At 45.9% G+C, this 16,837-nt stretch overlaps 1 protein-coding gene across 1 annotated transcript in view; it reads right to left on the bottom strand.

Annotated features, from left to right (window-relative positions):
* The window catches only part of LOC109884278 (protein sidekick-2), a gene marked incomplete at its 5' end in the record, with an annotated part of 55,358 nt that overhangs the window by 5,721 nt on the left and 32,800 nt on the right, over positions 1 to 16,837 (bottom strand). The window contains 3 exons of the mRNA XM_031816479.1: positions 1,415 to 1,544; positions 13,651 to 13,795; positions 16,474 to 16,614. Of these exons, the coding sequence (XP_031672339.1) occupies positions 1,415 to 1,544; positions 13,651 to 13,795; positions 16,474 to 16,614 (416 nt within the window). The remainder of the gene's footprint in view (positions 1 to 1,414; positions 1,545 to 13,650; positions 13,796 to 16,473; positions 16,615 to 16,837) is intronic.

Genomic DNA, 16,837 nt, shown 5'->3' on the forward strand with positions numbered 1-16,837 from the left:
GGCAATAGACGTTGCATTGCTCTCAGTGATCGCTAGACAGAATCCAGCTCATGATGGGTTTATGTACTGTACCTGTCCCCTACAGTAACTGTACCTGTCCTCTACAGTAACTGTACCTGTCCTCTACAGTAACTGTACCTGTCCCCTACAGTAACTGTACCTGTCCCCTACAGTAACTGTACCTGTCCTCTACAGTAACTGTACCTGTCCTCTACAGTAACTGTACCTGTCCTCTACAGTAACTGTACCTGTCGTCTACAGTAACTGTACCTGTCGTCTACAGTAACTGTACCTGTCGTCTACAGTAACTGTACCTGTCCTCTACAGTAACTGTACCTGTCCTCTACAGTAACTGTACCTGTCGTCTACAGTAACTGTACCTGTCGTCTACAGTAACTGTACCTGTCGTCTACAGTAACTGTACCTGTCGTCTACAGTAACTGTACCTGTCACCTACAGTAACTGTACCTGTCGTCTACAGTAACTGTACCTGTTTTCTACAGTAACTGTACCTGTCCCCTATAGTAACTGTACCTGTCCCCTACAGTAACTGTACCTGTCATCTACAGTAACTGTACTTGTCATCTACAGTAACTGTACTTGTCGTCTACAGTAACTGTACCTGTAATCTACAGTAACTGTACCTGTCGTCTACAGTAACTGTACCTGTCGTCTACAGTAACTGTACCTGTCATCTACAGTAACTGTACCTGTCCCCTATAGTAACTGTACCTGTCGTCTACAGTCACTGTACCTGTCATCTACAGTAACTGTACCTGTCATCTACAGTAACTGTACCTGTCCCCTATAGTAACTGTACCTGTCGTCTACAGTAACTGTACTTGTCGTCTACAGTAACTGTACCTGTCGTCTACAGTAACTGTACCTGTCGTCTACAGTAACTGTACCTGTCCCCTATAGTAACTGTACCTGTCGGCTACAGTAACTGTACCTGTCCCCTATAGTAACTGTACCTGTCCCCTATAGTAACTGTACCTGTCCCCTATAGTAACTGTACCTGTCCCCTACAGTAACTGTACCTGTCCCCTACAGTAACTGTACCTGTAGTCTACAGTAACTGTACCTGTAATCTACAGTAACTGTACCTGTCCTCTACAGTAACTGTACCTGTCCCCTATAGTAACTGTACCTGTAATCTACAGTAACTGTACCTGTCCCCTATAGTAACTGTACCTGTAATCTACAGTAACTGTACCTGTCCCCTATAGTAACTGTACCTGTAATCTACAGTAACTGTACCTGTCCCCTATAGTAACTGTACCTGTAATCTACAGTAACTGTACCTGTCCCCTATAGTAACTGTACCTGTAATCTACAGTAACTGTACCTGTCCCCTATAGTAACTGTACCTGTAATCTACAGTAACTGTACTGGTTGTCTACAGTAACTGTACCTGTGAGTCTGATATCTCAGAGTGCTTCTCAGTCAGGCTGCTGTTCTCTGCAGGGATCAGATCGTTATACTTGGTACTGACATCTTCATCAGAGTAGTGTAGACTGCCTGGACTGGGCCTCGGGGGAGACCTGGAGAGAGGAGGGGGGTAAAGATGAAGGGGGAGAGGGAAAGAGAGAGAGAAAATCAAGGTCCATTTGAAGTGTTAGACAACTTGGTATTGTTTCTCTGATACAGTCTTATCTCACCGTTGGAAAGTCAAACACAGCTCGTGAGGTTGGCAGCACAGCCCACTGAACACGAGGGTCACTGTCAACCATGAGTCATTTTGTTGGTGTCCTGAATAGAAAACATTCAGTGACCATTCTCAGTCACGTAGACTACAGAATGTCTTCCACACTATTCCAGCTTGCTGCTCATAGAACTCCAAGTTCTCCCTTTCCATTAAGCTGATTGGCTCAGACTATTGGCTGTTTTCCATTAAGCTGATTGGCTCAGACTATTGGCTGTTTTCCATTAAGCTGATTGGCTCAGACTATTGGCTGTTTTCCATTAAGTTGATTGGCTCGGCCTATTGGCTGTTTTCCATTAAGCTGATTGGCTCAGACTATTGGCTGTTTTCCATTAAGTTGATTGGCTCAGACTATTGGCTGTTTTCCATTAAGCTGATTGGCTCAGACTATTGGCTGTTTTCCATTAAGTTGATTGGCTCGGCCTATTGGCTGTTTTCCATTAAGTTGATTGGCTCAGACTATTGGCTGTTTTCCATTAAGTTGATTGGCTCAGACTATTGGCTGTTTTCCATTAAGTTGATTGGCTCGGCCTATTGGCTGTTTTCCATTAAGTTGATTGGCTCGGCCTATTGGCTGTTTTCCATTAAGTTGATTGGCTCAGACTATTGGCTGTTTTCCATTAAGTTGATTGGCTCGGCCTATTGGCTGTTTTCCATTAAGTTGATTGGCTCGGACTATTGGCTGTTTTCCATTAAGTTGATTGGCTCAGACTATTGGCTGTTTTCCATTAAGTTGATTGGCTCGGCCTATTGGCTGTTTTCCATTAAGTTGATTGGCTCGGCCTATTGGCTGTTTTCCATTAAGTTGATTGGCTCGGCCTATTGGCTGTTTTCCATTAAGTTGATTGGCTCGGCCTATTGGCTGTTTTCCATTAAGTTGATTGGCTCGGCCTATTGGCTGTTTTCCATTAAGTTGATTGGCTCGGCCTATTGGCTGTTTTCCATTAAGTTGATTGGCTCAGACTATTGGCTGTTTCCATTATGTTGATTGGCTCGGACTATTGGCTGTTTTCCATTAAGTTGATTGGCTCGGCCTATTGGCTGTTTTCCATTAAGTTGATTGGCTCGGCCTATTGGCTGTTTTCCATTAAGTTGATTGGCTCAGACTATTGGCTGTTTTCCATTAAGTTGATTGGCTCAGACTATTGGCTGTTTTCCATTAAGTTGATTGGCTCGGCATATTGGCTGTTTTCCATTATGTTGATTGGCTCGGCCTATTGGCTGTTTTCCATTAAGTTGATTGGCTCGGCCTATTGGCTGTTTTCCATTAAGTTGATTGGCTCAGACTCTTGGCTGTTTTCCATTAAGTTGATTGGCTCGGCCTATTGGCTGTTTTCCATTAAGTTGATTGGCTCGGCCTATTGGCTGTTTTCCATTAAGCTGATTGGCTCAGACTATTGGCTGTTTTCCATTATGTTGATTGGCTCGGCCTATTGGCTGTTTTCCATTATGTTGATTGGCTCGGCCTATTGGCTGTTTTCCATTATGTATTGTTGTTTGTTTCCTCAGTGCAGTCTCTTAGTCAGTCTGTCAGTCAGTCTGGCAGTCTGGCAGTCAGTCAGTCTGCCTCTCTGTCAGTCAGTCAGTCTGTCAGTTAGTCAGTCTGTCAGTCTGCCTCTCTGTCAGTGCAGTCAGTCAGCCAGTCAGTCTGTCAGTCCGGCAGTCAGTCAGCCAGTCAGTCTGGCAGTCTGGCAGTCAGTCAGTCTGCCTCTCTGTCAGTCTGTCAGTCAGTCTGACAGTGCAGTCAGTCAGCCAGTCAGTCAGTCAGGCTGTCTCTCTGCCAGTCAGTCTATCAGTCAGTCAGTCAGTCTATCAGTCAGTCAGTCTATCAGTCAGTCAGTCTATCATTCAGTCAGCCAGTCAGTCTTGAGGACAGCCTACAAAGTCTATAGTAGGAACTCAAGCAGCCAAGACCAGCCTCCCTCTTAACATCCCTGTCTTAACATTCAACAGGCTTCCTTCTGCTTGTGTTCTGTTGAGAGTCAAGTTACACTTTATATAAGAGGTCAACACAATGCTGCTGCCTTAACATTCAACAGGCTTCCTTCTGCTTGTGTTCTGTTGAGAGTCAAGTTACAGCATCAGACAAAGGCCAGTTATTATTGGTCAGGACAGACCCCCTGTTCCCCTGCTCCCCTGGTCCCCTGCTCCCCTGTTCCTCTGGTCCCCTGCTCCCCTGCTCCCCTGCTCCTCTGCCCCCCTGCTCCTCTGGTCCTCTGCTCCCCTGCTCCTCTTGGCCCCTGTTACTCTGCTCCCCTGCTCCCCTGCTCCTCTGCTCCCCTGCTCCCCTGCTCCTCTGCTCCCCTGCTCCCCTGCTCCCCTGCTCCCCTGCTCCCCTGCTCCTCTGCTCCCCTGCTCCTCTGCTCCCCTGCTCCTCTGCTCCCCTGCTCCTCTGCCCCCCTGCTCCTCTGGTCCCCTGCTCCCCTGCTCCTCTGCTCCCCTGCTCCTCTGCTCCCCTGGTCCCCTGGTCCCCTGCTCCCCTGTTCCCCTGCTCCTCTGCTCCCCTGCTCCTCTGCTCCCCTGCTCCTCTGCTCCCCTGCTCCTCTGCTCCCCTGCTCCCCTGCTCCTCTGCTCTCCTGCTCCCCTGCTCCTCTGGTCCTCTTGGCACAGATCTCCTCTGATACACATTGAGCAGCTCTGTGAGAGTTCTTAGTGCACATGGCACCCTATATTCCTCATAGTCCCTATATAGTGCACAACCATAGTCTAGACCAGAGACTATGGTACAAAAAAAAAGTAGTGCACTATATAGGGAATAGGGTGCCATTTAGAACGCATTCAATGACTTATATATACACTAAATGAGAGCCTGGGGTGCTGTTTTGAAGCCACCACGCATCCATCTTGGCACTCCCCCAACCTAGTAAAAACATATTTTGGAAGCTTAAGAAAAGCAGTTATTTTATTCTATTACAGGCCCCTTAATACAAATACTTTTTAATGTTTTATGTCCTTGAAACATTTCATTGAAATTCTGTAGAATTCCAATGTATTCCAATGGCTGACCGGTGGCTTCTCATTGGCCAATACATGAGCAACCCAGGGTCTCTATACACCACTGTAGTCATACTTAGTTATAGGGTGAGAACACTGAACACTGTCCTCCAGACAGACACTTCATTAGGAGTTTGATGGCAGAGCAGACCAGAGCAACTGGTTTGTTTGGGAAACACAGATAGTGTAGTTCTACTGGGTCTATCAGAGCTGGGGTAAACAACCTGTGGTATGGTTCTACTGGGCCTATCAGAGCTGGGGTAAACAACCTGTGGTATGGTTCTACTGGGTCTATCAGAGCTGGGGTAAACAACCTGTGGTATGGTTCTACTGGGCCTATCAGAGCTGGGGTAAACAACCTGTGGTATGGTTCTACTGGGTCTATCAGAGCTGGGGTAAACAACCTGTGGTATGGTTCTACAGGGCAGGGGAAACCGATTCCTCCAGGGCAGGGGAAACCGATTCCTCCAGGACAGGGGAAACCGATTCCTCCGGGGCAGGGGAAACCGATTCCTCCGGGGCAGGGGAAACCGATTCCTCCAGGACAGGGGAAACCGATTCCTCCAGGGCAGGGGAAACCGATTCCTCCAGGACAGGGGAAACCGATTCCTCCAGGGCAGGGGAAACCGATTCCTCCAGGACAGGGGAAACCGATTCCTCCAGGACAGGGGAAACCGATTCCTCCGGGACAGGGGAAACCGATTCCTCCAGGACAGTGGAAACCGATTCCTCCAGGGAAACCAGAGAGAGCCCGTGTCTCAAATGGCACCCTGTTCCATATGGGCCCTGGTCAAAAGAAGGGCACTATATAGGGAATAGAGTGTAATTTGGGATGTAGACAGGGTGGTTCTGCAGTGCACCCATTATGGAGGAATGTGTTAGATGGATGGAGGTCGGGGGAGGGGGGGGGGCAGTGCTGGTCCCTCCCTGACTGAGGAGGCCTGGGACAGGGATCAAAGGAACCAGCGCTGCATCCTGCCTCCCTTCTCTCTGAAGTGCTCCAGTCGGGTGCAGCTTCGTTAACGACCGGCTGCACTGAGAGGGAGAGGGTGGGGTGAGGGTGGAGGATGGGAAGGAAGGAGGTAGAGGAGAGGGAGAGGGTTTGGTGAGGGTGGAGGATGGAGGATGGGATGGAAGGAGGTAGAGGAGAGGGAGAGAGTTTGGTGAGGGTGGAGGACGGGATGGAAGGAGGTAGAGGAGAGGGAGAGGGTTTGGTGAGGGTGGAGGACGGGATGGAAGGAGGTAGATGAGAGGGAGAGGGTTTGGTGAGGGTGGAGGGTGGGATGGAAGGAGGTAGAGGAGAGGGAGAGAGGAGTAGAAGTGATGGGGGAAGGCGGGAGGGGAGGAATTAGGAAATGAGTAGGGGGTACTGATCAATTATTTAAACTCTCTCTTTCCTATCGCCTCTGAATTTTAAGTAGCTCCTTCATCACAACTTCCCTCCTCCTCATGTCCTCCTCATTAGCCCAAATCCTTTTGTTGCCTTATCTCTTTCATAGACCACACTGTTATGTAAGTGTCTTCCAAACGACTTAGCCAATCTCTATGATTTAGCCATTTCATGGGGCCTATGTAAAGGTCCCCTGGTACGTGAAAGATGGCACTGAGACAGAGCCGTCGTCTGTTTGGTGTGGTTGAAATGGCTCTGCGGGACAAGCCGTGTCAGTCCCACCTCTTTCCACCTTACTGCACCAGGTTCAAATGACTCTAATCTCATATAAAGACAATGACTGGTTTCTGTACCTCATTAGTATTTTGTACAGATTGATCTCACAAACCCTCTTTGGTTTGAGCTGTTGTAGCATGTCTCCGACGTTAAACCCACGGATGTAAACTACTGATGTGAGGGAGCGAGAGAGACGGAAAGAGAAATAAAGAGATAATGATAGATAGAGAGGGAGCGTGGTCTAGACCTTCAGAGATACAGACTCTACATTAAACATCTCAGACCTCATCCTGTAAACATCTCAGACCTCATCCTGTAAACATCTCAGACCTCATCCTGTAAACATCTCAGTCCTCATCCTGTAAACATCTCAGTCCTCATCCCGTAAACATCTCAGACCTCATCCTGTAAACATCTCAGTCCTCATCCTGTAAACATCTCAGATCTCATCCTGTAAACATCTCAGTCCTCATCCTGTAAACATCTCAGTCCTCATCCTGTAAACATCTCAGTCCTCATCCTGTAAACATCTCAGTCCTCATCCTGTAAACATCTCAGTCCTCATCCTGTAAACATCTCAGTCCTCATCCTGTAAACATCTCAGTCCTCATCCTGTAAACATCTCAGACCTCATCCTGGCATTCAGCAGAACAGACTACAGTAAACATCTCAGACCTCATCCTGGCCTTCAACAGAACAGACTACAGTAAACATCTCAGACATCATCCTGTAAACATCTCAGACCTCATCCTGGCCTTCAGCAGAACAGACTACAGTAAACATCTCAGTCCTCATCCTGGCCTTCAGCAGAACAGACTACAGTAAACATCTCAGAACTCATCCAGTAACATCTCAGACCTCATCCTGGCCTTCAACAGAACAGACTACAGTAAACATCTCAGACCTCATCCTGGCCTTCAACAGAACAGACTACAGTAAACATCTCAGACCTCATCCTGGCCTTCAACAGTACAGACTACAGTAAACACCTCAGACCTCATCCTGGCCTTCAGCAGAACAGACTACAGTAAACATCTCAGAACTCATCCAGTAAACATCTCAGACCTCATCCTGGCCTTCAACAGAACAGACTACAGTAAACATCTCAGACCTCATCCTGGCCTTCAACAGAACAGACTACAGTAAACATCTCAGACCTCATCCTGGCCTTCAACAGAACAGACTACAGTAAACATCTCAGACCTCATCCTGGCCTTCAACAGAACAGACTACAGTAAACATCTCAGTCCTCATCCAGTAAACATCTCAGACCTCATCCTGGCCTTCAACAGAACAGACTACAGTAAACATCTCAGTCCTCATCCAGTAAACATCGCAGACCTCATCCTGGCCTTCAGCAGAACAGACTACAGTAAACATCTCAGTCCTCATCCAGTAAACATCTCAGACCTCATCCTGGCCTTCAACAGAACAGACCACAGTAAACATCTCAGTCCTCATCCAGTAAACATCTCAGACCTCATCCTGGCCTTCGGCAGAACAGACTACAGTAAACATCTCAGACCTCATCCTGGCCTTCGGCAGAACAGACTACAGTAAACATCTCAGACCTCATCCTGGCCTTCGGCAGAACAGACTACAGTAAACATCTCAGTCCTCATCCAGTAAACATCTCAGACCTCATCCTGGCCTTCAGCAGAACAGACTACAGTAAACATCTCAGTCCTCATCCAGTAAACATCTCAGACCTCATCCTGGCCTTCAGCAGAACAGACTACAGTAAACATCTCAGACCTCATCCTGGCCTTCAGCAGAACAGACATTACGGTGGAGAAAATCAATGACCTAACAGATGTTTTTCTGCTTTACTTTATGTTCTTGATGACTGAGGGGCCCCTAGAAGGAAAGGGTCATTTTCCTCGACCTGCACTGCTGAAATATCTTTATAATATGTGAACAGGGAACACGGTTAGTTACCCCAGTCATTGGCCATGAAAAGCAACCCACAGGCCCTGGATCTATCTGTCTATTCATTGAGTTCAGACCTAATCAACAGAGAAAGGTCTTCCATGAGGATAATCTTTAAAGGGGTTTGTGTCCGTTGATCAGTCTGCCTTACCCCCTCTCCTTCCTCCTCTCTCCCCCTGCCTTACCTCCCTCTCCTCCTCCTCTCTCCCCCTGCCTTACCTCCCTCTCCTCCTCCTCTCTCCCCCTGTCTTATGTCCCCTCTCCTTCCTCCTCTCTCCCCCTGCCTTACCTCCCTCTCCTTTCTCCTCTCTCCCCCTGCCTTACCCCCCTCTCCTTCCTCCTCTCTCTCCCTGCCTTACCCCCCTCTCCTCTCCTCCTCTCTCCCCCTGCCTTACCCCCCTCTCCTTCCTCCTCTCTCTCCCTGCCTTACCCCCTTCTCCTCCTCCTCTCTCTCCCTGCCTTACCCCCCTCCTCTCTCCCCCTGCCTTACCCCCCTCTCCTTCCTCCTCTCTCCCCCTGCCTTACCCCCCTCTCCTCCTCCTCTCTCCCCCTGCCTTACCCCCTCTTATTCCTCCTCTCTCCCCTGCATTACCCCCCTTCCCCCTTCTCTCTGCCCCTGCCTTACCCCCCTCTCCTTCCTCCCCTCTTGCTGCCCTACCTTTTCTCCCTCCTCTCTCCTCCTGCCCTACCCCATCTCCTTCCTCCCCTCCTCTCTTCCCCTGCCTTACCCCCCTCTCATTCCTCCTCTCCCCCTGCCTTACCCCCCTCTCCTTCCTACCCCTCCTCTCCCCCTGCCTTACCCCCTTCTCCTTCCTACCCCTCCTCTCCCCCTGCCTTACCCCCCTCTCCTTCTTCCCCTCCTCTCTCCCCCTGCCTTACCCCCCTCTTCTTCCTACCCCTCCTCTCCCCCTGCCTTACCCCCCCTCTTCTTCCTCCCCTCCTCTCCCCCTGCCTTACCCCCCTCTTCTTCCTCCCCTCCTCTCCCCCTGCCTTATCCCCCTCTCATTCCTACCCCTCCTCTCACCCTGCCTGAGGGGGGGGCGTACCCCCTCTTCTTCCTCCCCCATCTGACTCCCTGCCTAGACTTCAATACATACACCTCAGTCCTTCCACACAGATCACAGAGAGAAAGCACAACAGAACAGAACCCATGATGGAGCAGATGCAGAATGTATAATTGGTTCATCAGACTGTATAACAGCTAATCCATCACTCCATCCATCCTGTGGTTGTTATTGTCTGAAGATAAAGAGGCATGTTTCAACTGCAGTTGATCTCCTGAATAATCTTCTTCCTAATCAATAAGTATGTACTGAGCATGAGAGCTTTAATCTCAGCCATGAACTCTCAGAATGAGAGCTTTTATCTCAGCCATGACCCCTCAGAATGAGAGCTATTATCTCAGCCATGACCCCTCAGAATGAGAGCTATTATCTCAGCCATGACCCCTCAGAATGAGAGCTATTATCTCAGCCATGACCCCTCAGAATGAGAGCTATTATCTCAGCCATGACCCTCAGAATGAGAGCTTTAATCTCAGCCATGACCCCTCAGAATGAGAGCTATTATCTCAGCCATGACCCCTCAGAATGAGAGCTATTATCTCAGCCATGACCCCTCAGAATGAGAGCCATTATCTCAGCCATGAACTCTCAGAATGAGAGCTATTATCTCAGCCATGACCCCTCAGAATGAGAGCTATTATCTCAGCCATGACTCTCAGAATGAGAGCTTTAATCTCAGCCATGAACTCTCAGAATGAGAGCTATTATCTCAGCCATGACCCCTCAGAATGAGAGCTATTATCTCAGCCATGACCCCTCAGAATGAGAGCTATTATCTCAGCCATGACCCCTCAGAATGAGAGCTATTATCTCAGCCATGACCCTCAGAATGAGAGCTATTATCTAAGCCATGACCCCTCAGAATGAGAGCTATTATCTCAGCCATGACCCTCAGAATGAGAGCTTTAATCTCAGCCATGACCCCTCAGAATGAGAGCTATTATCTCAGCCATGACCCCTCAGAATGAGAGCCATTATCTCAGCCATGAACTCTCAGAATGAGAGCCATTATCTCAGCCATGACCCCTCAGAATGAGAGCTATTATCTCAGCCATGACCCCTCAGAATGAGAGCTATTATCTCAGCCATGACCCTCAGAATGAGAGCTTTAATCTCAGCCATGAACTCTCAGAATGAGAGCTATTATCTCAGCCATGACCCTTCAGAATGAGAGCTATTATCTCAGCCATGACCCCTCAGAATGAGAGCTATTATCTCAGCCATGACCCCCTCAGAATGAGAGCTGTTATCTAAGCCATGACCCCTCAGAATGAGAGCTATTATCTCAGCCATGACCCCTCAGAATGAGAGCTGTTATCTCAGCCATGACCCTCAGAATGAGAGCTGTTATCTCAGCCATGACCCTCAGAATAGATGGTTTATTGTGAAACATGGGGCCTTTTGGTAGCCTAGTGGTTAGAGTGTTGGACTAGTAACTGAAAGGTTGCAAGATCAAATCCCTGAGCTGACAAGGTAAAACATCTGTCGTTCTGTCCCTGAACAAGGCAGTTAACCCACTGTTCCATCATTGTAAATAAGAATTTGTTCTTAACTGACTTGCCTAGTTAAATAAAATAAAAACATGATCCTCAGAATAGATGGTTTACTGTGAAACATGATCCTCAGAATAGATGGTTTACTGTTAAACATGATCCTCAGAATAGATGGTTTACTGTTAAACATGATCCTCAGAATAGATGGTTTACTGTGAAACATGAGTCTCAGAATAGATGGTTTACTGTGAAACATGAGCCTCAGAATAGATGGTTTACTGTGAAACATGATCCTCAGAATAGATGGTTTACTGTTAAACATGATCCTCAGAATAGATGGTTTACTGTGAAACATGATCCTCAGAATAGATGGTTTACTGTGAAACATGATCCTCAGAATAGATGGTTTACTGTTAAACATGATCCTCAGAATAGATGGTTTACTGTTAAACATGATCCTCAGAATAGATGGTTTACTGTTAAACATGATCCTCAGAATAGATGGTTTACTGTTAAACATGATCCTCAGAATAGATGGTTTACTGTTAAACATGATCCTCAGAATAGATGGTTTACTGTTAAACATGATCCTCAGAATAGATGGTTTACTGTTAAACATGATCCTCAGAATAGATGGTTTACTGTTAAACATGATCCTCAGAATAGATGGTTTACTGTTAAACATGATCCTCAGAATAGATGGTTTACTGTTAAACATGATCCTCAGAATAGATGGTTTACTGTTAAACATGATCCTCAGAATAGATGGTTTACTGTGAAACATGATCCTCAGAATAGATGGTTTACTGTTAAACATGATCCTCAGAATAGATGGTTTACTGTTAAACATGATCCTCAGAATAGATGGTTTACTGTGAAACATGAGTCTCAGAATAGATGGTTTACTGTTAAACATGACCCTCAGAATAGATGGTTTACTGTGAAACATGATCCTCAGAATAGATGGTTTACTGTTAAACATGATCCTCAGAATAGATGGTTTACTGTTAAACATGATCCTCAGAATAGATGGTTTACTGTTAAACATGATCCTCAGAATAGATGGTTTACTGTTAAACATGATCCTCAGAATAGATGGTTTACTGTGAAACATGAGTCTCAGAATAGATGGTTTACTGTTAAACATGATCCTCAGAATAGATGGTTTACTGTTAAACATGATCCTCAGAATAGATGGTTTACTGTTAAACATGATCCTCAGAATAGATGGTTTACTGTGAAACATGACCCTCAGAATAGATGGTTTACTGTTAAACATGACCCTCAGAATAGATGGTTTACTGTGAAACATGAGCATCAGAATAGATGGTTTACTGTGAAACATGAGCCTCAGAATAGATGGTTTACTGTGAAACATGAGCCTCAGAATAGATGGTTTACTGTTAAACATGACCCTCAGAATAGATGGTTTACTGTTAAACATGATCCTCAGAATAGATGGTTTACTGTTAAACATGATCCTCAGAATAGATGGTTTACTGTTAAACATGATCCTCAGAATAGATGGTTTACTGTTAAACATGATCCTCAGAATAGATGGTTTACTGTTAAACATGATCCTCAGAATAGATGGTTTACTGTGAAACATGAGTCTCAGAATAGATGGTTTACTGTGAAACATGACCCTCAGAATAGATGGTTTACTGTTAAACATGATCCTCAGGAATAGATGGTTTACTGTTAAACATGATCCTCAGAATAGATGGTTTACTGTGAAACATGACCCTCAGAATAGATGGTTTACTGTTAAACATGACCCTCAGAATAGATGGTTTACTGTGAAACATGAGCATCAGAATATATGGTTTACTGTGAAACATGAGCCTCAGAATAGATGGTTTACTGTGAAACATGAGCCTCAGAATAGATGGTTTACTGTTAAACATGATCCTCAGAATAGATGGTTTACTGTGAAACATGATCCTCAGAATAGATGGTTTACTGTGAAACATGACCCTCAGAATAGATGGTTTACTGTGAAACATGACCCTCAGAATAGATGGTTTACTGTGAAACATGACCCTCAGAATAGATGGTTTACTGTTAAACATGATCCTCAGAATAGATGGTTTACTGTGAAACATGAGTCTCAGAATAGATGGTTTACTGTTAAACATGACCCTCAGAATAGATGGTTTACTGTGAAACATGAGCATCAGAATAGATGGTTTACTGTGAAACATGAGCCTCAGAATAGATGGTTTACTGTGAAACATGAGCCTCAGAATAGATGGTTTACTGTTAAACATGACCCTCAGAATAGATGGTTTACTGTGAAACATGACCCTCAGAATAGATGGTTTACTGTTAAACATGATCCTCAGAATAGATGGTTTACTGTTAAACATGACCCTCAGAATAGATGGTTTACTGTTAAACATGATCCTCAGAATAGATGGTTTACTGTTAAACATGATCCTCAGAATAGATGGTTTACTGTTAAACATGATCCTCAGAATAGATGGTTTACTGTTAAACATGATCCTCAGAATAGATGGTTTACTGTGAAACATGATCCTCAGAATAGATGGTTTACTGTGAAACATGAGTCTCAGAATAGATGGTTTACTGTTAAACATGAGTCTCAGAATAGATGGTTTACTGTTAAACATGACCCTCAGAATAGATGGTTTACTGTGAAACATGAGCATCAGAATAGATAGTTTACTGTGAAACATGACCCTCAGAATAGATGGTTTACTGTGAAACATGACCCTCAGAATAGATGTCATGCAGAAATCGTGTGCGTGTGTGCTCGCGCATGTGTGTGTTACTGACCGTGTGTAGATGCCGTTCTTGCGGCAGAAGGAGTTCTTGACTGACAGGCGTCTGTTGTTGAGTTCCAGGGCGGGGAAACGGCCCTCGTCCAGCCTGACCATCTCCCCATGGGACAGGGGCAGGGAGGTGCTGTTACTGTGGCTCCCTAGGTGGGGGTAAGAGGACACTGGGAGAAGGTTAGTCCATTGTAGGGGCAGGCCACACACACAAGCTAAATGCCTTCTATGCTCGCTTCGAGGAAAGCAACACTGAACCATGCATGGGAGCAAACGCTGTTCCAGACGACTGTGTGATCACGCTCTCAATAGCCGATGTGAGTAAAACCTTTTAATAGGATAACATTCACAAGGATACAGGGCCAGACGGATTACCAGGACACGTACTCAGAGCATGCGCTGACCAACTGGCAAGTATCTTCACTGACATTTTCCACCTCTCCCAATCTATAATACATACATGTTTGAAGCAGACCACCATAGTCCCTGTGCCCAGAAGGCCTACATGACCATCCAGATCACTCACATCGGTAGCGCTGCAATGTGTTTTGAAAGGCTGGTCATAGCTCACATCAACACCATCAATGATTTAGCACTGAGGCTAATCAGCAGTCTCAATATAAAACCTTTAGTGTTAGAGACTCTACTGAGGTGCCAGGCCCTGATCCAACAAAACCATGTTTTGACTGACCCACATGCCCAAATATATACCCTCATACACAGTATAAATCAATCAAATGTATTTATAAAGCCCTTCTAACATCAGCTGATGTCACAAAGTGCTGTACAGAAACCCAGCCTAAAACCCCAAACAGCAAGCAATGCTGGTGTAGAAGCACAGTGGCTAGGAAAAAGTCCTTAGAAAGGCAGGAACCTAGGAAGAAACCTAGAGAGGAACCAGGCTATGAGGGGTGGCCAGTCCTCTTCTGGCTGTGCAGGGTGGAGATTATAACAGAACATGGCCAAGATGTTCAAATGTTCATAGATGACCAGCAGGGTGAAATAATAATAATCACAGTGGTTGTCGAGGGTGCAACAAGTCAGCACCTCAGGAGGAAATGTCAGTTGGCTTTTCATAGCCGATCATTCAGAGTATCTCTACCGCTCAAGAGAGTTGAAAACAGCAGGTCTGGGACAGGTAGCACGTCTGGTGAACAGGTCAGGGTTCCCTAGCCGCAGGCAGAACAGTTGAGGAGTAGAGGCAGGGTTTAGGGGGCAGTGACCTCTCCTCTCTCTTCCTCCTGGCTGGTTAGTGTGACTCACCATGCTGGTGCCTGGTCCTGGTGGTGAGTTTGGACCACAGTAAAACAAACAACTTGTCAGTGGTACAAAACGGCTGTGTTGCCAGGGGTGGCTGGGGGGTAGCTGGGGGTGCAGGCTCTAAAAGGAGCTCTTTGTGTCCCAGACAAACACGGTCCTTGTCTCTCCTGGACCATCCAAATCCCTATTGACTGACCCCTGACCCCTACAGGACACCTGGACACTGTGGGACCACTCTCAACACCACACTAAACACTAACGGGGCGTTAAAAGGTAATGATGTGAGATCCTGGCAGGCTTGACCTCTCTTCCACTCCTTCCTCTCTCCTGTTTCTCATCCTCTCTGTCTCTACTTCCCTTCCTCTCTCCTGTTTCTCTCCACCTCTCTTTCTCTCCATCCCTGTGAGTTCTAACAAGTCGTTATCAAGTGATTATTTTACAGGATTTGGCCATCAGTGCTCCCTCAAAAAATGCAGAGGAGGAGCAGTGGCAGTCAACCCGTGATGCCAGAGTCCAACAGTGATGTAACCTGGGATGACTCAACAGAGCGTCAGTCTGGCACTGTGGGGTCAGGGACAGAAGGCACACACAGTGTACTGACTGAATAACTATTGGCTTAAACATCAGAACAAACCCTGGCAGATCGATACCCATTCTTTCTAAATAGGGGACAATAATGACCTCTCGTCTCTCATTCTCCTGTCTACCTGTGCTTATGTAAGGCACTTTGTGACAACTGTTACTGTTAAAAGGGCTAGAACTGAATTTGATAGTGTTTTTAGCTTGGTCTTATATTACAATGGTCATGCAGTATTTTTACAATTGTATAAATAGTTTTCAGATGTTCCAATCACAACTGATGACTCTGGGCTCCTTACGGGCCAGCTTCTCAGACACAGATTAAAACTAGTCCTGGACTGAAAAGATAGATCAATGGTGCATCTCTATCAAAACATTTTTTTTTTGTTGTCCAGAACTAGTCTTAATCTGTGTCCAGGAAGCCACCCCTCAAAAGTATCAATAACTTGGGAATGGAATGTTGGGAATTGAATATTGGGAATGGAATATTAGGAATGGAATGTTGGGAATTGAATATTGGGAATGGAATGTTGGGAATGGAATATTGAGAATGGAATGTTGGGAATGGAATGTTGGGAAAGGAATGTTGGAAATTGAATATTGGGAATGGAATGTTGGGAATGGAATATTAGGAATGGAATGTTGGGAATGGAATATTAGGAATGGAATGTTGGGAATGGAATATTAGGAATGGAATATTGGGAATGGAATGTTGGGAATGGAATGTTGGGAATGGAATATTAGGAATGGAATATTGGGAATGGAATGTTGGGAATGGAATGTTGGGAATGGAATTTGGGGAATGGAATGTTGGGAATGGAATATTAGGAATGGAATGTTGGGAATGGAATGTTGGGAATGGAATATTAGGAATGGAATGTTGGGAATGGAATATTAGGAATGGAATGTTGGGAAAGGAACAAAGAGTTGAGAGAAACACGAATCAGAGAGGACAGTTATATATGGAGCAGTTCTCTGTGTTGTCTACCTGAGTCAGCCTTCTTGGTGTACTTCTTACTCTGGCCCCTGATGATGAGGATGAAGACGAGGAGGAGGATGAAGATTAGGCCCACCAGAGCGATGACCACCAGGAACCACCACTCTTCATAGAAGGGAGACACTTTCTGGGCTGGAGATGAGAGTCACAAGAGAGCTAGATAACAGATATCTGTACCAAGAGGAAGAACAAGTCACTAACTAAACCTATACTGTATGGGCTGGCTTCCCGGACCTAGATGAAGACAAGTACAGAGTTAAAATGTAAGTCAAATAGAAAATCCACTGGTTAAAATAGTTTTAGTCCTGGAATAGGCTCAATCAGGTCTGGGAAAGGCATCCATATGTATGTTGTA

The sequence above is a fragment of the Oncorhynchus kisutch genome, unplaced genomic scaffold, assembly GCF_002021735.2.
Source record: "Oncorhynchus kisutch isolate 150728-3 unplaced genomic scaffold, Okis_V2 scaffold804, whole genome shotgun sequence".
Classification (NCBI taxonomy): Eukaryota; Metazoa; Chordata; class Actinopteri; order Salmoniformes; family Salmonidae; genus Oncorhynchus; species Oncorhynchus kisutch.